This window comes from Salmo trutta, chromosome 10 (assembly GCF_901001165.1).
Source record: "Salmo trutta chromosome 10, fSalTru1.1, whole genome shotgun sequence".
Classification (NCBI taxonomy): Eukaryota; Metazoa; Chordata; class Actinopteri; order Salmoniformes; family Salmonidae; genus Salmo; species Salmo trutta.
In genome coordinates this window covers 17,784,158-17,801,722 of record NC_042966.1, presented here as the reverse complement: position 1 = coordinate 17,801,722, position 17,565 = coordinate 17,784,158, and the positions used below count along the sequence as shown (strand labels likewise).

General features: G+C 44.2%; 1 protein-coding gene across 12 annotated transcripts in view; it reads right to left on the bottom strand.

Moving 5' to 3' along the window:
- cacna1g (calcium channel, voltage-dependent, T type, alpha 1G subunit) overlaps positions 1 to 17,565 on the bottom strand; it is a 351,444-nt gene that overhangs the window by 105,495 nt on the left and 228,384 nt on the right. For 9 of the 12 annotated variants that reach the window (XM_029764702.1, XM_029764694.1, XM_029764695.1 and 6 more), the window contains exons 13-16: positions 17,055 to 17,169; positions 15,765 to 15,920; positions 6,553 to 6,618; positions 268 to 361 (exon numbers count right to left, since the gene is read on the bottom strand). In XM_029764702.1, coding sequence (XP_029620562.1) covers positions 268 to 361; positions 6,553 to 6,618; positions 15,765 to 15,920; positions 17,055 to 17,169 — 431 coding nt within the window. The remainder of the gene's footprint in view (positions 1 to 267; positions 362 to 6,552; positions 6,619 to 15,764; positions 15,921 to 17,054; positions 17,170 to 17,565) is intronic. The other 3 variants (XM_029764698.1, XM_029764703.1, XM_029764699.1) reach the window with 1 other exon arrangement.

Genomic DNA, 17,565 nt, shown 5'->3' with positions numbered 1-17,565 from the left:
AAAAATACACAAGTACCACTTATATTACACTAAATTATGCAAATTAATCTATAGACCGATAAGCATGACGGTCAATTGTATTAACATCGACTGGTATTTCCATAAATGAATAAAAAACATTATTTTGCAATGGGATTGTTTTTTCTCCCAGTCAATTTGGCCGCCAACGATTTTATTTATCTGCTTTTTTTCTCTTTTTTTTGTTACCAAAAGCTGGCAATTACCGGCTAACTGGAAACCTGGTATGCATGTGTGTGTGTGTCTCACCCGGGGAGCCAGACACATCCTTTCTGCTGCCGTTCTCGTCCTCCATACTCCTTGAGGATAAATCTGCCTCCGACACTGACTTGGATTCTTCTCCCTACACACACAAACACACATGCACACACACAAACATGCGCAAACACACACACATGTACACACGCGCAAACACACACACACAAACATATGCACGCACGCACACACGTGCGCACACACACACACACACACACAAATAGAAGTCAGAATATGGTTATTTTGTCAAAAGGCATTAAAAGAGTTGGGAAGTGGAGGGTGATAGCCTATAGGGAAGTCAGGCGGAGAAGGATAAAGCTGCCACTAGACACTGATCTAACATCAGTTTTGCCTTCATCCCCCTAATGCGTATCTTTAGTATTTGGGAAGGGTGAGCTGATCCGATATCAGTGTCTAAGGGCAACTTCTCTCCTTAGCCAGGCAGGCTGGTGAGGGTGTGGTCTCCCTGCCCTCAGAGTTCACAGGTCAATATGTCAAGAGGTCAGAGAAGGAGGGAGAAACATCCATGGAGGGCGGCTCTGTCAAAACACTGTGTTAGCTAACATGCAGGGGTAGTAGTTAACATGTCTTAGACCACACTGAAATACATACACTCGCACATATACACACACACACACACACACACACACACACACACACACACACACACACACACACACACACACACACACACACGCATCTCAAATAAAAATCTAATAACATTTTATTTGTGACATGCTTCGTAAACAACAGGTGTAGACTAACAGTGAAATGCTAACTTATCGGGCCCTTCCCAACAATGCAGAATTGAAAAATAGAAAAATAATAGAAAGATAATAACACAAGGAATGAGTAACTTGGCTATATACTGTATACAGGGTACCAGTACCGAGTCGATATGCAGGAGTACGAGGTCATTGAGGTATATGTGTACATATGGGTAGGGTAAAGTGACTAGGCAACAGGATAGATAATTAACAGTAACAGCAGCTAATGTGATGAGTCAAAAGTGTTAATGCAAAAAGGGTCAATACAGATAGTCCAGGTAGTTATTTGTTAACTATTTAACTAACTATTTAGCAGTCTTATGGCTTGGGGGTAGAAGATGTTCAGGGTCCTGTTCCAGACTTGGTGCATTGGTACCACTTGCCGTGCGGTAGCAGAGAAAACAGTCTATGACTTTGGTGGATGGAGTCTTTGGCAAATTTTAGGACCTTCCTCTGACACAGTCTAGTATAGAGGTCCTCAATGGCAGGGACCTCAGCTCCAGTGATGTACTGGGCTGTACGCAATACCCTCTGTAGCGCTTTGCCATCGGATACCAAGCAGTGATGCAGCCAATCAAGATGCTCTCAAGTTGTATACCTTTTTGAGGATCTGAGGGCCCATGACAAATCTGTTCAGCCTCCTGAGGGGGAAGAGGCACTTTCGTGCCTTCTTCACGACTGTGTTGGTGTGTGTGGACCATGATAGATCCTTAGTGGTGTGGACACCAGGACCTTGAAGCTCTCGACCCGCTCCACTACAGCCCCGTCGGTGTGGATGGGGGCGTGCCTTGGCCCTCCGTTTCCTGTAGTCCACTATCAGCTCTTTTGTCTCGCTGACGTTGAGGGAGAAGTTGTTGTCCTGGCACCACAATGCCAGGACTCTGACCTCCCTATAGACTGTCTCATCATTGTCGGTGATCAGGCCTACCACCGGTGTGTCGTCAGCTAACTTAATGATGGTGTTGGAGTCGTGCGTGGCCACACAGTCGTAGGTAAACAGGGAGTACAGGAGGGGACTAAGCACGCACCCTTGACGGGCCTCCGTGTTAAGGGACAACGTGGCAGATGTGTTGTTGCCTACCCTCATCCCCTGGGGGCAGTCCAGGATCCAGTTGCAAACGGAGTGATGAGCTTGGAGGGCACTATGATGTTGAACGCTGAGCTGTAGTCAATGGAACAACATTCTCATGTTGGTGTTCCTCTTACCTAGGTCTAAGCACATACACACAGACACCGACACACACACACACTCAGACAACGTCACAAGGACCGCCCCTTGGATCAAATTGTATTTTTGCAAATTGCATCTCCAAATTGACTGTCCAAATTGTATATCTCACAACTCATATCTGGTATCTAGGGCACCAGCAGCATTACAGATGATGCCATAATATTAGTGATATTATAGTGACAGATTGTCTGTTTCAGACTGTTTCCTCTGACAGACCAAAAAGAAGTGGAGCGGTACAGAGACTGTACACGGAGAGCGTGATCACTCTGTGAAGATAAACAGTGCTATTTATACCAGTCAAGGATGGGTATGTCTGGTTCTCCCCATGCCCATCTAGGCCCCGTAAACACATGCATTCCACAGAGCTTCAGTGTGGTCTGATACACACACACACACACACACACACACACACACACACACACACACACACACACACACACACACACACACACACACACAAACGGGAGAGACACACACACAGGCGAGCACAGAGACACACAGGCAGGCGCACACACACACACACACACACACACACACACACACACACACACACACACACACACACAGACACTAGCAAGGAAGGACATATACACTAGCACACACACACACATACACCCTTCAGTGTGGTCTAATACAAAATACAAATCATCCACCCAGTGAGAGTTTGTCAGAGCGGCAGAACTGTTTGTTCCCTGTTTTGTTCCGTCTTCGTCCTTTGTCTTTCTCTCTCTCTCTATTTCATGCACGATCCCAACCTGCAATATTCTATAAATGTTATGCATTTTTTTTGTTATGCATTTTTCTCTCTCCACCATTCTCTTTTCTCTCTCCCTTTTTATGTCTCTCTCCATCTCTATATCTCTATGACCAGTATCCAGTCTAAAGCAGGTACATTCATTACAGTAGTTATTAAGATGCACGGTGAGTGAATAAACTGAGAATGGAAGTGCCTAAAGAACCCAAATCTCCATTTCGCTCATCAAACTCACAAATTACTTTCTTCATCTCTAGGTGTGTGTGTGTGTGTGTGTGTGTGTGTGTGTGTGTGTGTGTGTGTGTGTGTGTGTGTGTGTGTTTATGCGGGTGTGTATGCGTGTGTGTATGCTTGCATCCGTGCATGTGCATGTGTGTGCATGCGTATGCACGCGTGTGAGTGTGTCAACCTTGCATGTGTGTGTGTGTGTGTGTGTGTGTGCGTGTGTGGACCTGTCAGACCTGATTTCCAGACCGTCTAGGAGAGAGAGTCGGTAATAAACTAGCCAGCCAATCAGCCTTAGGCCTACACTTGCGGATGCGATGGCCGCAAAACTAATCATTTCTCTACTTGTGATTTCCATACTCATCTGCCTGGGGATTTTCCAGCTAAACCCCTAAACCTCTGACTCAGAGAGAGGATAGGACTTATAATAACAGGGTGAAAACAGTGCTGACCATTCAGACAAAGGATAGATAGAGGATCTAGCTGCAATGTCTCCCATTGGTTTTAAACGAGCGGGTTAATGCTTGTTGTTTAACTGTTCATTCCTCTGAGGAAGGTCTTCAGCAGGATCTGAGTAACATGTGAATAAGAGAATAGGTTATGTACAGTAGAAACCAATGGGAGCATTGCATCATCTACTAAAAACACACCATAAAGTAATCACAGAATAAATCCACAGCACACACAGATAAAAACCACAACAGGGAAACAGTGAACGAGGTCTCAAATACAACAAACATAGCAGCTCAGAAGTTAACACAGATTCTATCAATTGGTCTTAACTGACTTGCCTAGTTAAATAAAGGTTCAATTAAAAAAACTGCCTCAGTGAACAACAAACATAAAACAGCTGTGATTGGACAAGCTCAGCAGAGCCTCAGCACAAAGCATTGTGGATATCCAGACTCCACACTTCCCGTATTCATTTGCAATTGAGTAGGCCAGAGAGGAAGGGAAGGGTGGAGAGGGGTAGGGGGAAGGGCTACTTGGTGGTTTGGGCTGATAGTAAACTTCTTTCAAGTCATGGTGGGCACACAAAGCATTGTGGAGACCCAGTCACCCCCCACCCCTCATCCTTGATGGAGTGAGGGATGGGGAGGAAGGGCAGGTATAGCTTATGTTCTCTTGCGTGACGGAGTTAGGCACGCAGTGCCTGGGTGTGTGTGGTACTCTGCATATTTGTGTATGAGATATTCATTGTGTGTGTGGTACTCACGGCGGGCCCAGCACTAGGCCAGGGGCCCATCTGAGTCTCCTGGACCCCTGAGACCACTGTAGAGAGAGGGACAGCCCAGTAGGGCCTGTATGGAAGGGGCCCTAGACAGGGCTGCCTATGTGGGTGTAGCCAGGACCACAGCCGGGGCCTTGCTCGGTACCATGTCCATGACCAAGGGACCAACCTGACTCCCATATCTCCTTTCTGGGGCAGAGGAACGAGGTTGAACCGTAAGGTGACTGTCTGACACATAGTGTTTAACCGTTAGGTGACCATTTGAGATACATTGTAAGGTTCAACCCTAAGCTGCCTATCCTTAAGCTAACAAGCCAATTTACCTGGGGCAGAGTGAGAGATGCGCCTCATTTCAGATGACTGGTCACTAATGGGTCTCAGGCCTTATTGTTTAGAGCTGGTTGCTGCCTCTGTATTGTTCTGAGTTGGCAGTGAGTCTGATACTCTGAGTGTTTGCAGCCCAGGCCCAAGTGTTAAATATGACTGTTTGAATCAGATTAAGCTCTGCTCTGCTTCTGCTCTGCTCTGCTATTGATCTGTCTCTCACAGGAGTAGCCGTATTTACGGGCTAATAGTCATTCTGCTGCTGATAATCATTCTGCTGTTCACAGCCTTTAAAACCACCAGCTGGACACATTAAAACTCTGGACTTTTACGGATGAGCACAAGTCCGGAACAGAATGCACTGATCTACAAATGAATGAATGAATGAACGAATAAATGCATGAATAATAGATGTATTGAATTGACCGAGCTAAGTTGTGGCCCTTTGGTTGATTTGATCATCCTTGAACAATTCATTTCACATACTGTGGTCAACTATGGATAGCAGTGCTCTTCCACTCCTTATCAATAGCTGCTCCAAGGGTGGCATTTTATTTGAAAACAACAAAGTCAGAAGAAGGAACAAGGAGCGGGAACAGTATTCCATGGGGAGTAGTTCAGCAGCACAGAAATAGAAGACGGGCATAAAATGGCTTGTTTACAAATGGGCAGGCCAATTTAGGCAGACGCTAGGGAGAGGGCGTGAGGGAGGGAGGGAGGGAGGGAGGGAGGGAGGGATGGGCTAGAGCAGGCCTGCTGATAATAAGACCTGATAGAAAATAATAGACAGGTTCTCAAAAGAGAATCTCAATTAAGCCACTCTAAAGGTGTGAATGGAGAAATGTGTGAGTGTGCTTTGGAGGGGGAAGTGTGTATGTGGGAGTGTTGATGGAACTTCCCTTGACAAGGCCTCTAATAGTCTCTAGCACTGTCCCCAGACACAGCGGCTTCTCTGGCCACAGGTGCAGATGTGACAACCAGGTTTCGATTGGCTGCCTACATGACTCGAGACTGTGTTAGCCCAATGCGCTAAAGCCTAAGCTTTAGCTCTGGTTGCTAACACAAGTCGTCATGTTCACCGAACCACCTCCATTACACATAAACAGATACAAATAAGGGAACTGCACAGGACAGGGAGGCACGTCCACACAGTGACAGGTTAGCTGCAGGGTTAACTATTACAGACCAAACAGAGCAGACTCTCCTCAAACTCCCACTCCCAGGGTTAGCTATATCCTCTTTATTAGCCTTTGTAAAATGTTGTCCCGTTGGTTCTAACTGACTGAACTGAAGCTTCTCCTCAGTCTTAACCCACATCCTCTCTCCTCTAGCCAGATAAAACAGAGAGACTTAACACAGAGCGCTCTTTAGGGACGTTTCTACTGTACCGCTGTAGCTTTAGCCTGGCTACTCTTGGCAGGTTTCTAGTGGGCTTGTTTGTTTGCACCCCGAGGCTAAAGGAAGGAACCAGTGGACCTGAAGAGAGAGAGATGTCTGAGAGGACTCTGCTTTCCGACAGAAAAACAACCAACTACCGAACAACCGCCTGATACTACAGTTAAGACGGTGAACACACACACACACACACTGAACACACACACTGTCAACCTGGTTAGTCTCAACAGCCGTGGCATCGTGCAGAGGGGTGGTGGAGGGTAGAGAGACAGGGGGAGCCTGAGTGGGAGAGAGAGAGAGGGAGGGTGAGAGAGAGGGAGGAGGTGGGAGCACATTGCAGTACAGTACATACCCCTGACCCTATAGGCAGTTGAATAACGCTCAACTGGACATGCAAGTCCTCTGTCGTAGGCACTTCCTAAAGTGGAAGTGTGTGATGTTTTACCGCAGGAAGAGAGGGAAGCAGAGAGGGATAGAGAGAGAGAGAAAGGAAAGGGTGAGAGAGAGGGACATAGAAAGAGAGATATAAAGAGAGAGAGAGAAAGAACGAGTAAAAGGGCGAGAGAAAGGTAGGAAGATAAGAAAGGAGAGGCATCGCAGCAGCAAACAAAGCAGAAAGAGAATTAGGTTGATCAGATAGATATATAATGTATATATTCTGCTACATGCTAAAGAGACACAGACACAGTAGAGAAGAGAAATCCCATCAGTATACTCTGTATACACTGTAGCGACGCTCAAACTCCAATCATAGCAGAATGCAGTTGAGTAGCAATAACACACAGGAAAACTGAGCTCAGCTCAATGCCATAGCATATGTTCTTGTGTGCAATTATACTCATTTTAGCCATGAGTTATACAGTAAGTCATTCAGTCACTTATGAGACATAAGTGGAGGGTACACAGCACAGCACAGCACACTGTAACAGAGCCTACAGCTGTGAAGCTAACAGAGCCCTCCCCCATGTCATCATGTCCAGCCATTTGTGGGGACAGGGAGCGACGAGGCGTGTGTGTATATGTGTATGAGTGTCTGTGTATGTGTGTGTGTGTACCAGGACATGGCTTCAGAACATAACATCTCTCATCCCAACTCACGTCATTCACCCGATTGTTACCTAGCAACCCTGACGCACTGCAAAGTTCGGCCAACTAAAAATAAACTCTGTGTTTGCAGAAAAGGATGTAAGAAAAAAAAGTGAATGAATTTAAGCAAACAGCTTTTGAATGAACTGAGAAAAGGAGAGGAAGACAAGGAGAGGAGGAGAGGAAGAGAAGGAGAGGAAGTGAAGAGGTGGGGAAGTCGAGGCTAATGCTGCAGCTTAACAGTTTTGGACATCAGGCCTCGGGATTGGGGAGACAGTGTGTGTTAGTGTGTGTGTTGTAACGTGAAGTCTACACTGATGAGCTGATAATACATATCATCCTAGATCTGTTCCAGGTCTCTGTTTAGGGCCAGAATCCAATTTGCTCAGTTGATTCTTTCCAGTGTGTCAACTAGTTCTCTTTTTGTTTTCTAGTCATTTGGTTGGGTCTAAATGTGTTTCTGTCCTGGGACTCTGTAGGGTCTGTTTGTGTCTGTGAACAGAGCCCCAGAACCAGCTGGCTGAGGGGAGTCTTTTCTAGGTTAATCTCTCTGTAGGTGAGGGCTTTCTGGTGGAAAGTGTGGGCATCGCTTCCTTTTAGGTGGTTGTAGAATTGAACAGCTCTTTTCTGGATGTTGATAACTAGCGGATATAGTCTTAATTCTACCCTGCATGCATTGTTTGGGGTTTTACTTGTACACAAGGTATATTTTAGCAGAATTCTGAATGCAGTCTCAATTTGGTGTTTGGTGTTTGACACATTTTGTGAATTCTTGGTTGGTGAGTGGACCCCAGACCTCACAACCATAGAGGGCAATGGGTTCGATAACTGATTGAAGTATTTTTAGCCAGATCCTAATTGGGATGTTGAGTTTTATGTTCCTTTTGATGGCATAGAAGGCCCTTCTTGCCTTGTCTCGTAGGTCATTCACAGCCTTGTGGAAGTTATCTGTGGTGTTGATGTTTAAGCCAAGGTAGGTGTAATTCTTTGTGTGCTCTAGGGCAATAGTGCCTACATAGAATTTGTATTTGTTGTCTTGGCAACTGGATCTTTTTTGGGAAATCAATATTTTTGTTTTAGTGAGATTTACTGTCAGGGCCCAAGTCTGAAATATTCTGTGCAGAAGATCTAGGTGCTGTTGTAGGCCCTCCTTGGTTGAGGACAGAAGCACCAGATCATCTGGAAACAGTAGACATTAGATTTATTAGTCCAGTAGGGTGAGGCTGGGTGCTACATACTGTTCTAGTGCCCTCACCAAAGCATTGATATATATTTTGAAGAGGGTGGGGCTCAAGCTGCTGAAGAGGGTGGGGCTCCCTGTCTCCCCCCACAGCCCTGAGGAAAGAAATCTGTGTGTTTATTACCAATTTTTACCACACACTTGTGGTTTGGGTACATGGATTTTATAATGTTGTATGTTTTTCCCCAACACCACTTTCCATCCAGTTGTATAGCAGACCCTCATGCCAAATTGAGTCAAAAGCGTTTTTGAAATCAACAAAGCATGAGAAGACTTTGCTTTTGCTTTGTTTTGTTTGTTTATCAATAACGGTTTGCAGGGTGTATACGTGGTCTATCATACGGTATTTTGGGAAGAAGTCATTTTGACATTTGCTCAGGACATTATTTTCGTTGAGGAAATATTAGAGTGCTGTTGATGATAATGCAGAGGACTTTTTCAGAGATTGCTGCTGACGCATATTCTACGGTAATTATCAGGCTTTAGTTCCAAATATTAGGGAAGATGCCAGAGCTGAGGATAATTTTGAAGAGTTTAAGAATAGCCAATGTGTGGTATATATATTTTATCATTTTGTTTAGTATACCATCAACACCACAGGCATTTTTTGGTTGGAGGGTTTGTATTTAGTCCTGTAGCTCACCCAAGGTAATTGGATAATCCAGTGGGTTCTGGTACTCTTTAATAGCTGATTTTAAGATTCTAAGCTCTTGTTTATTTATATAAATGGCTGAAAAAGTTGGAGAAGTGGTTTATCCACACATCTCCATTTTGGATAGGTTTCAGTGAGGGGAAAAAAGTATTTGATCCCCTGCTGATTTTGTACGTTTGTCCACAGACAAAGAAATTATCAGTCTATCATTTTAATGGTAGGTTTATTTTAACAGTGAGAGACAGAATAACAACAAAAAAATCCAGAAAAACACATGTCAAAAATGTTATAAATTCATTTGCATTTTAATGAGGGAAATAAGTATTTGACCCCTTTGCAAAACATGACTTAGTACTTGGTGGCAAAACCCTTGTTGGCAATCACAGAGGTCAGATGTTTCTTGTAGTTGGCCACCAGGTTTGCACACATCTCAGGAGGGATTTTGTCCCACTCCTCTTTGCAGATCTTCGCCAGGTCATTAAGGTTTCGAGGCTGACGTTTGGCAACTCGAACCTTCGGCTCACTCCACAGATTTTCTATGGGATTAAGGTCTGGAGACTGGCTAGGCCACTCCAGAACCTTAATGTGCTTCTTCTTGAGCCACTCCTTTGTTGCCTTGGCCGTGTGTTTTGGGTCATTGTCATGCTGGAATACCCATTTTCAATGCCCTGGCTGAGGGAAGGAGGTTCTCACCCAAGATTTGACGGTACATGACCCTGTCCATCGTCCCTTTGACGCAGTGAAGTTGTCCTGTCCCCTTAGCAGAAAAACACCCCCAAAGCATAATGCTTCCACTTCCATGATTGATGGTGGGGATGGTGTTCTTGGGGTCATAGGCACCATTTCTCCTCCTCCAAACACGGTGAGTTGAGTTGATGCCAAAGAGCTCCATTTTGGTCTCATTTGATCACAACACTTTCACCCAGTTGTCCTCTGAATCATTCAGATGTTACATTTACATTTACATTTAAGTCATTTAGCAGACGCTCTTATCCAGAGCGACTTACAAATTGGTGCATTCACCTTATGATATCCAGTGGAACAACCACTTTACAATAGTGCATCTAAATCTTTTAAGGGGGGGGGTTAGAAGTTCATGTTCATTGGCAAACTTCAGACGGGCATGTATATGTGCTTTCTTGAGCAGGGGGACCTTGCGGGCGCTGCAGGATTTCAGTCCTTCATGGCGTAGTGTGTTACCAATTGTTTTCTTGGTGACTATGGTCCCAGCTGCCTTGAGATCATTGACAAGATCCTCCCGTGTAGTTCTGGGCTGATTCCTCACCATTCTCATGATCTTTACAACTCCACGAGGTGAGATCTTGCATGGAGCCCCAGGCCAAGGGAGATTGACAGTTCTTTTGTGTTTCTTCCATTTGCGAATAATCACACCAACTGTTGTCACCTTCTCACCAAGCTGCTTGGCGATGGTCTTGTAGCCCATTCCAGCCTTGTGTAGGTCTACAATCTGGGAGCCAGAAATCTTTCTGATTGAGAGGGGGTCAAATACTTATTTCCCTCATATTAAAATGCAAATCAATTTATAACATTTTTGACATGCGTTTTTCTGGATTTTTTTGTTGTTATTCTGTCTCTCATTGTTCAAAATAAACCTACCATTAAAATTATAGACTGATCATTTCTTTGTCAGTGGGCAAACGTACACAATCAGCAGGGGATCAAATACTTTTTTCCCTCACTGTAACTCTTGGTGTTGTTGTTTGTTTAGTCTGTTCCAATTTTCCCAGAAGTGATTTGATTCTATGAATTCTTCAATCACAATAAGCTGAGGATCATGTCTCTGTCAATTCGGAGTCTGACAGTGAGTTGGAAGAAGAGGATGCGATTTACCCTCAGCCAGCCCCAGGACCAGCCCGTCAGCAACCAGCTGAGCAGCCTGCATGAGGAGCTCATCAGCAGCTTGCATGAGGAGAAATATGATGTACTTTTTTTTTTTTTTTGCCGCATGGCTGCCAATGTGATAAGGATGCAAGCAGGGCTGATGCGGATGGTGGTTACTCATGTGCAGAACATAAAGTCTTCTTTTGAACTGTTCATCCCAGACACCATCCAGAAAATCATTCTGGACTGCACTAATTTGGAAGGAAGGCATGTTTTTGGAGAGAGATGGAAGGAGATCTACCAAACTCATTTACATGCATACTTTGGGGTTCTTATCCTTGCTGGTGTTTCAGATCCAATGGGGAATCCACAGAATCCCTGTGGGATGCAGAATCTGGCAGAGAACCTTTCTGCGCAACAATGTCTCTGGAAAACTTCCACACTATTCCCAGGATTATCCTCTTCGATAACCGAGACACCAGACCAGCTCGGCGGCAGAGAGACAAGCTAGCTGCAATAAGGTCAGTGTGGGACAAGTGGGTGGATCGCCTCGCCTTTCCCTCTTTTACAACCCTGGGCCAAACTTTACTGTTGATGAGCAACTGAAAGGGTTGCTGCCCCTTCAGACAGTACATACCGTCTAAACCCGCAAAATATGGAATCAAGATCTGGGCTGCCTGTGATGCTGCTTCATTTTATGCGTGGAACTTGCAAGTGTATACGGGGAAGCCAGATGGAGGAGCCCCTGAGAAGAACCAAGGGAAGCGGGTTGTCCTGGACGTGACACGGGGACTCCGTGGCAACAACATCATATGCAATAACTTTTTTACTTTGCAAAAGCTGGGAAAGGACGATAGTAGGAACAGTACAAAAAAACAAGCCAGAGCTCCCACCTCAGCTGTTGAACACAGGCCTATCATTTCCTCTCAGTTTGTGTTCACGGCCGACACGTCCCTAGTGTCCTACGTGCCAAAGAAAGGCAAAAATGTGGTACTCTTAAGTACGCTGCATAGGGATAGGAGAATCTGTGGCCAATAACATCAAAAAACAGAAATCATAATGGATTGCCACAAAAGGAGAGGTGGACAATTTAGACAAGCTGGTGACTGGCTACAGTTGCAAAAGAAGAACCCTACGCTGGCCACTTGTGATATTCTTCAACATCTTGGAATTCTCGGCATACAACATGTTTGTCATCTGGATGGCGTTGAACCCAGATTGGAACAGAGGGGAGATCCAGAGGAGACAACTCTTTCTCGAAGAGCTGGGCAAGGCAGTGGTTAAACCTCAAATCCAGAAGAGGCAACATATCCCAAGGACCCCAGCTTCTGCAGCCATCATGAGGAGGGTTCAGGAGGAGGATGCTGGTGCCCCATCCACCAGTCCCACAGAACCAACAACTCCAATACCGGAAGTAAGTGTGAGTGATGTTGTTGCATGTGTGTGTCCGACTCTCCTACCTTGGCTTGCTGTAACTATATACAGATGAAGTCAGAAGTTTACATACACCTTAGCTAAATACATTTAAACTATGTTTTTCAAAATTCCCTGTCTTAGGTCAATTAGGATCACCACTTTATTTTAAGAATGTGAAATGTCAGAATAATAGTAGAGAGAACGATTTATTTAAGCTTTTATTTCTTTCATCACATTCCCAGTGGGTCAGAAGTTTACATACACTCAATTAGTAATTGGCAGCATTGCCTTTAAATTGATTAACTTTGGGTCAAACGTTTTGGGTAGCCTTCCACAAGCTTCCTACAATAAGTTGGGTGAATTTTGGCCCTTTCCTCCTGACAGAGCTGGTGTAACTGAGTCAGATTTGTAAGCCTCCTTGCTCGCACACGCTTTTTCAATTCTGCCCACAAATTGTTTGATAGGATTGAGGTCAGGGCTTTGTGATGGCCACTCCAATACCTTGACTTTGTTGTCCTTAAGCCATTTTGCCACAACATGGAAGTATGCTTGGGGTCATTGTCCATTTGGAAGACCCATTTGCGACCAAGCTTTAACTTCCAGACTGATGTCTTGAGATGTTGCGTAATTTTCCCACCTCATGATGCCATCTATTTTGTGAAGTGCACCAGTCCCTCCTGCAGCAAAGCACCCCCACAACATGATGCTGCCACCCCCGTGCTTCACGGTTGGGATGGTGTTCTTCAGCTTGCAAGCCTCCCCCTTTTTCCTCCAAACATAACGATGGTCATTATGGCCTAACAGTTCTATTTTTGTTTCATCAGACCAGAGGACATTTCTCCAAAAAGTACGATCTTTGTCCCCATGTGCAGTTGCAAACTGTAGTCTGGCTTTTTTATGGCAGTTTTGGAGCAGTGGCTTCTTCCTTGCTGAGCGGCCTTTCAGCTTATGTCGTTTTACTGTCTGTGGATATAGATACTTTTGTACCTGTTTCCTCCAGCATCTTCACAAGGTCCTTTGCTGTTGCTCTGGGATTGACTTGCACTTTTCGAACCAAAGTATGTTCATCTCATCTCTAGGAGACAGAACGCGTCTCCTTCCTGAGCGGTATGACGGCTGCGTGGTCCCATGGTGTTTATACTTGTGTACCATTGTTTGTACAGATGAATGTGGTACCTTCAGGCATTTGGAAATTGCTCCCAAGGATGAATCAGACTTGTGGAAGTCTACAATTTTTTTTCTGAGGTCTTGGCTGATTTCTTTTGATTTTCCCATGATGTCAAGCAAAGAGGCACTGAGTTTGAAGGCTTTAGGCCTTGAAATACATCCACAGGTACACCTCCAATTTACTCAAATGATGTCAATTAGCCTATCAGAATCTTGTAAATCATTTTCTGGAATTTTCCAAGCTGTTTAAAGTCACAGTCAACTTAGTGTAAACTTATGTAAACTTATGACCCACTGGAATTGTGATACAGTGAATTATAAGTGAATAATCTGTCTGTAAACAATTGTTGGAAAAATGACTTGTGTCATGCACAAAGTAATGTCCTAACCGACTTGCCAAAACTAGTTTGTTAACAAGAAATTTGTGGAGTGTTTGAATAACATGTTTTAATGACTTCAACCGAAGTGTATGCAAACTTCTTACTTCAACTGTATGTGAGTGAGTGAGATGTTAGTAAAAGTCCTGAACTAAGTGTTTTTATCATTCTAGATTGCAGCCGGTAGCAACAAGAAGAAGCACTACGATGTGTGTGGACCCAAGACACATTACACATGCATCAAGTGCAAGAAATACATTTGCAACACACACACAGTAAAACTCTGTCCCTCATGTGGTGTGTAGACAGGCCTTAATTTGTGTTCAATGGGGCTCATTTATCATTTCCATAAAATACTGTATGTAAAATTTGTCCTTCCAGTTTGTTCAGTTCAAAGCAATAAACATCAATAGTGATGAAAACCTTGTTTCACTTATATTTGTTCAAGATAAACATTATTTATTTCACCTAAGTCTTGAGGTGAACAAATAGCACTTTTATTGATAAATGTGATCTAGCAGTGGTAAATGGTAAATATTAACCATGTATGCTGTCTATAGTGCTTGTAATTGATATAAGTCAACATCTAAGTATTACGTATTTTTACATAAATTATGGCTGTATTGTTTTAAAAAGCCAATAATGTTGTGGGTCCATCAGACCCTCGAATGTTGGGTGAATAACAAAAACATGAACACCACACAAGGGTTCAAAACAAGACTTGCATAGCATAAAAAGGCATGGGAACTTTTCCAGCTACCTATTGTACTCCATAAATGATTCAGCTAAGAGCTGGGTTTATTCCATAGCCACAGTCGCTTCTCTCTGGCTATGAAGAATATCTTCCTAACTGACGCATTCCTAACTGAGCTGCCATGATGCCTGATAAAGTAGATGTTGAACATAAATAACTGTGCTATTCTGGACACAATGACTACTAGATAACAGACCTAGAAACCAGACTGTTGTAACGACTAATAACTAGAAAGCAGACCAATTAATCTGTTTTTTTTAAATATGAGTCTGTCTGCTTGTCTATCCTGTCTATCCTTGTCTCCTCCCCTCTCCTCTTCTCCTCTACGCTGTGCTACCTTCTTTCAAAGAGCACAAGACATCAAAGAACAGGTGCTGTCACAATTCCCGAGAAAGAAAGAGAGAGATAATGAGAGAGGGACAGAGAGAGATGAATGAGCAAAAGAATGAGACGGAATGTTCAATTAAAACAAAGCAGAGGCCAAACAAGAATGATTTAGTCCTTTGACTCTCTTTGTCGAGACAACCGTTAAAGTCGATGTCTAGCAGGGCTGCTCTGAACACATTCTTATAGCAGAGATGAAACCTATTCTATCTAACTCTCAACAAAAACATACATTCATCCTTAATCTCTGTCTTTCCTGTCTCTCTATCTCTCTCTGTTTTCCTGATGATGGTTGACGTCACTTCAAGTAAAATGTGAATATCGTTAAATATGACAACTGTAATAATGAGAAAAGAGAGAGGGATGGAGTGATGGATGGGTGGAGAAAGGGTATAGCCTGTCTGCTGAAGAGATGTGTAAGAAAGGGGAGGAGGAGAGCACGGGAGGACATATTTTGGAGTAGAAAGAGTGACACAATTAGAGAATACAAAATAGATTTAGGGTGAGTGTCAAGGTGGAGGAATAAAAGATTTAAGATAATGTATATGAATACACTGACACAGATGAATGGGCCAAGCCCTCAGCCCACGTCTGTGTTCCCAGCTCGTTATGTGCCTGTGTGTGTTATTTTGTTTACTTAGTTTACCTCAGTCTGGAAGCCTTCGACCAAGATGGCCACCAGCAGGTTGAAGAGGACATAGTTCCCAAAGGTCATGAGGGCGATGAAGTAGAGAGCAGCCACAGGAGTGGTGGAAGCCATGCCATTATACAGCACCTTGTTCCAGTCCTCTTGAGTTAGGATCTGGAGGGAGGGAGGGAGGGAGGGAGGGAGAGATATAGAGAGTGGAGAGATGTAGAGAGTGGAGAGATGTAGAGAGTGGAGAGATGTAGAGAGTGGAGAGATGTAGAGAGTGGAGAGATGTAGAGAGTGGAGAGATATAGAGAGTGGAGAGATGTAGAAAGTGGAGAGATGTAGAGAGTGGAGAGATGTGGAGAGATGTAGAGAGATGTAGAGAGATGTGGAGAGATGTAGAGAGAGAGAGATGTGGAGAGATGTGGAGAGATGTAGAGAGAGAGATGTGGAGAGATGTGGAGAGATGTAGAGAGAGAGAGAGATGTGGAGAGATGTGGAGAGATGTAGAGAGATGTGGAGAGATGTAGAGAGAAATAGATGTGGAGAGATGTAGAGAGAGAGATGTAGAGAGATGTGGAGAGATGTAGAGAGAGAGAGAGATGTGGAGAGATGTGGAGAGATGTAGAGAGTGGACAGATATAGAGAGTGGAGAGATATAGAGAGATGTAGAAAGTGGAGAGATGTAGAGAGTGGAGAGATGTGGAGAGATGTAGAAAATGGAGAGATGTAGAGAGTGGAGAGATGTAGAGAGTGGAGAGATGTGGAGAGATGTAGAAAGGGAGAGATGTAGAGAGTGGAGATATGTGGAGAGATGTAGAGAGATGTAGAGAGTGGAGAGATGTAAAGAGATGTAGAGCGATATAGAGAGTGGAGAGATGTGGAAAGATGTGGAGAGAGGAGAAATGTAGAGAGATGTAGAGAGATATAGAGAGTGGAGAGATGTAGAGAGATGTGGAGAGATGTAGAGAGAGAGAGATGTGGAGAGATGTGGAGAGATGTAGAGAGAGAGAGAGAGAGATGTGGAGAGATGTGGAGAGATGTAGAGAGAGAGAGATGTGGAGAGATGTGGAGAGATGTAGAGAGAGAGAGATGTGGAGAGATAAGAAAGGAGGAATAGAGGAAATAGAGAGCAGCTGTCCTTTTTTCACATTAATTTGATGTGTAGTTGGACCTACACAACAGATTCCCCATATGGACTCATCTTGATAGTCGGCCAAGTTTGGAAACGTCTGTCAGACTTTGATTTTGGAGTGAAAGAGGGAGAGAGCGAGGGAGAGTGATAGAGCGGTAGAGAGATCTCACCTGAAACACAGTGACGATGGCCCAGAGCAGAGAATCAAAGTTCTTCCTGTCTGGTAGAGTGTCTCCATCTCTCTCTGATCCAAACTTACAGCCAAACAGATGCATGCCCAGGATACTGACGGAGAGATAAGGAGCGGGAGGATAGAGGAAGAGAGAGGGAAGGATGGAGAGGTAGAGAGGAGAGAGAAAGAGAGAGAGAGCGGTCACCAAAGGGAGTCATGGCATGAGAAAAGAAGATAGATAGATTCAGCCTCCCACTGTTTCAGTCTGCTGTTGTTCTCTTGTTGTGTAATTATGAATAGCAAAGAACTGAACCCATGGGATATGTGTGTGTACTCTATGTTATTCTGACTAGACAGCAATGCGGCTAGTTCGTGGGTGTAGAGGGATCAGTGACTATGCCTCTAGTCTGTGAACTTGGCTCCTCTTCACTCAAACACTCAGTGGGTGTTTCTCTAAGCACACTGTTCTAGTCAAACTACTGTGTGTGTGTGTGTGTGTGTGTGTGTGT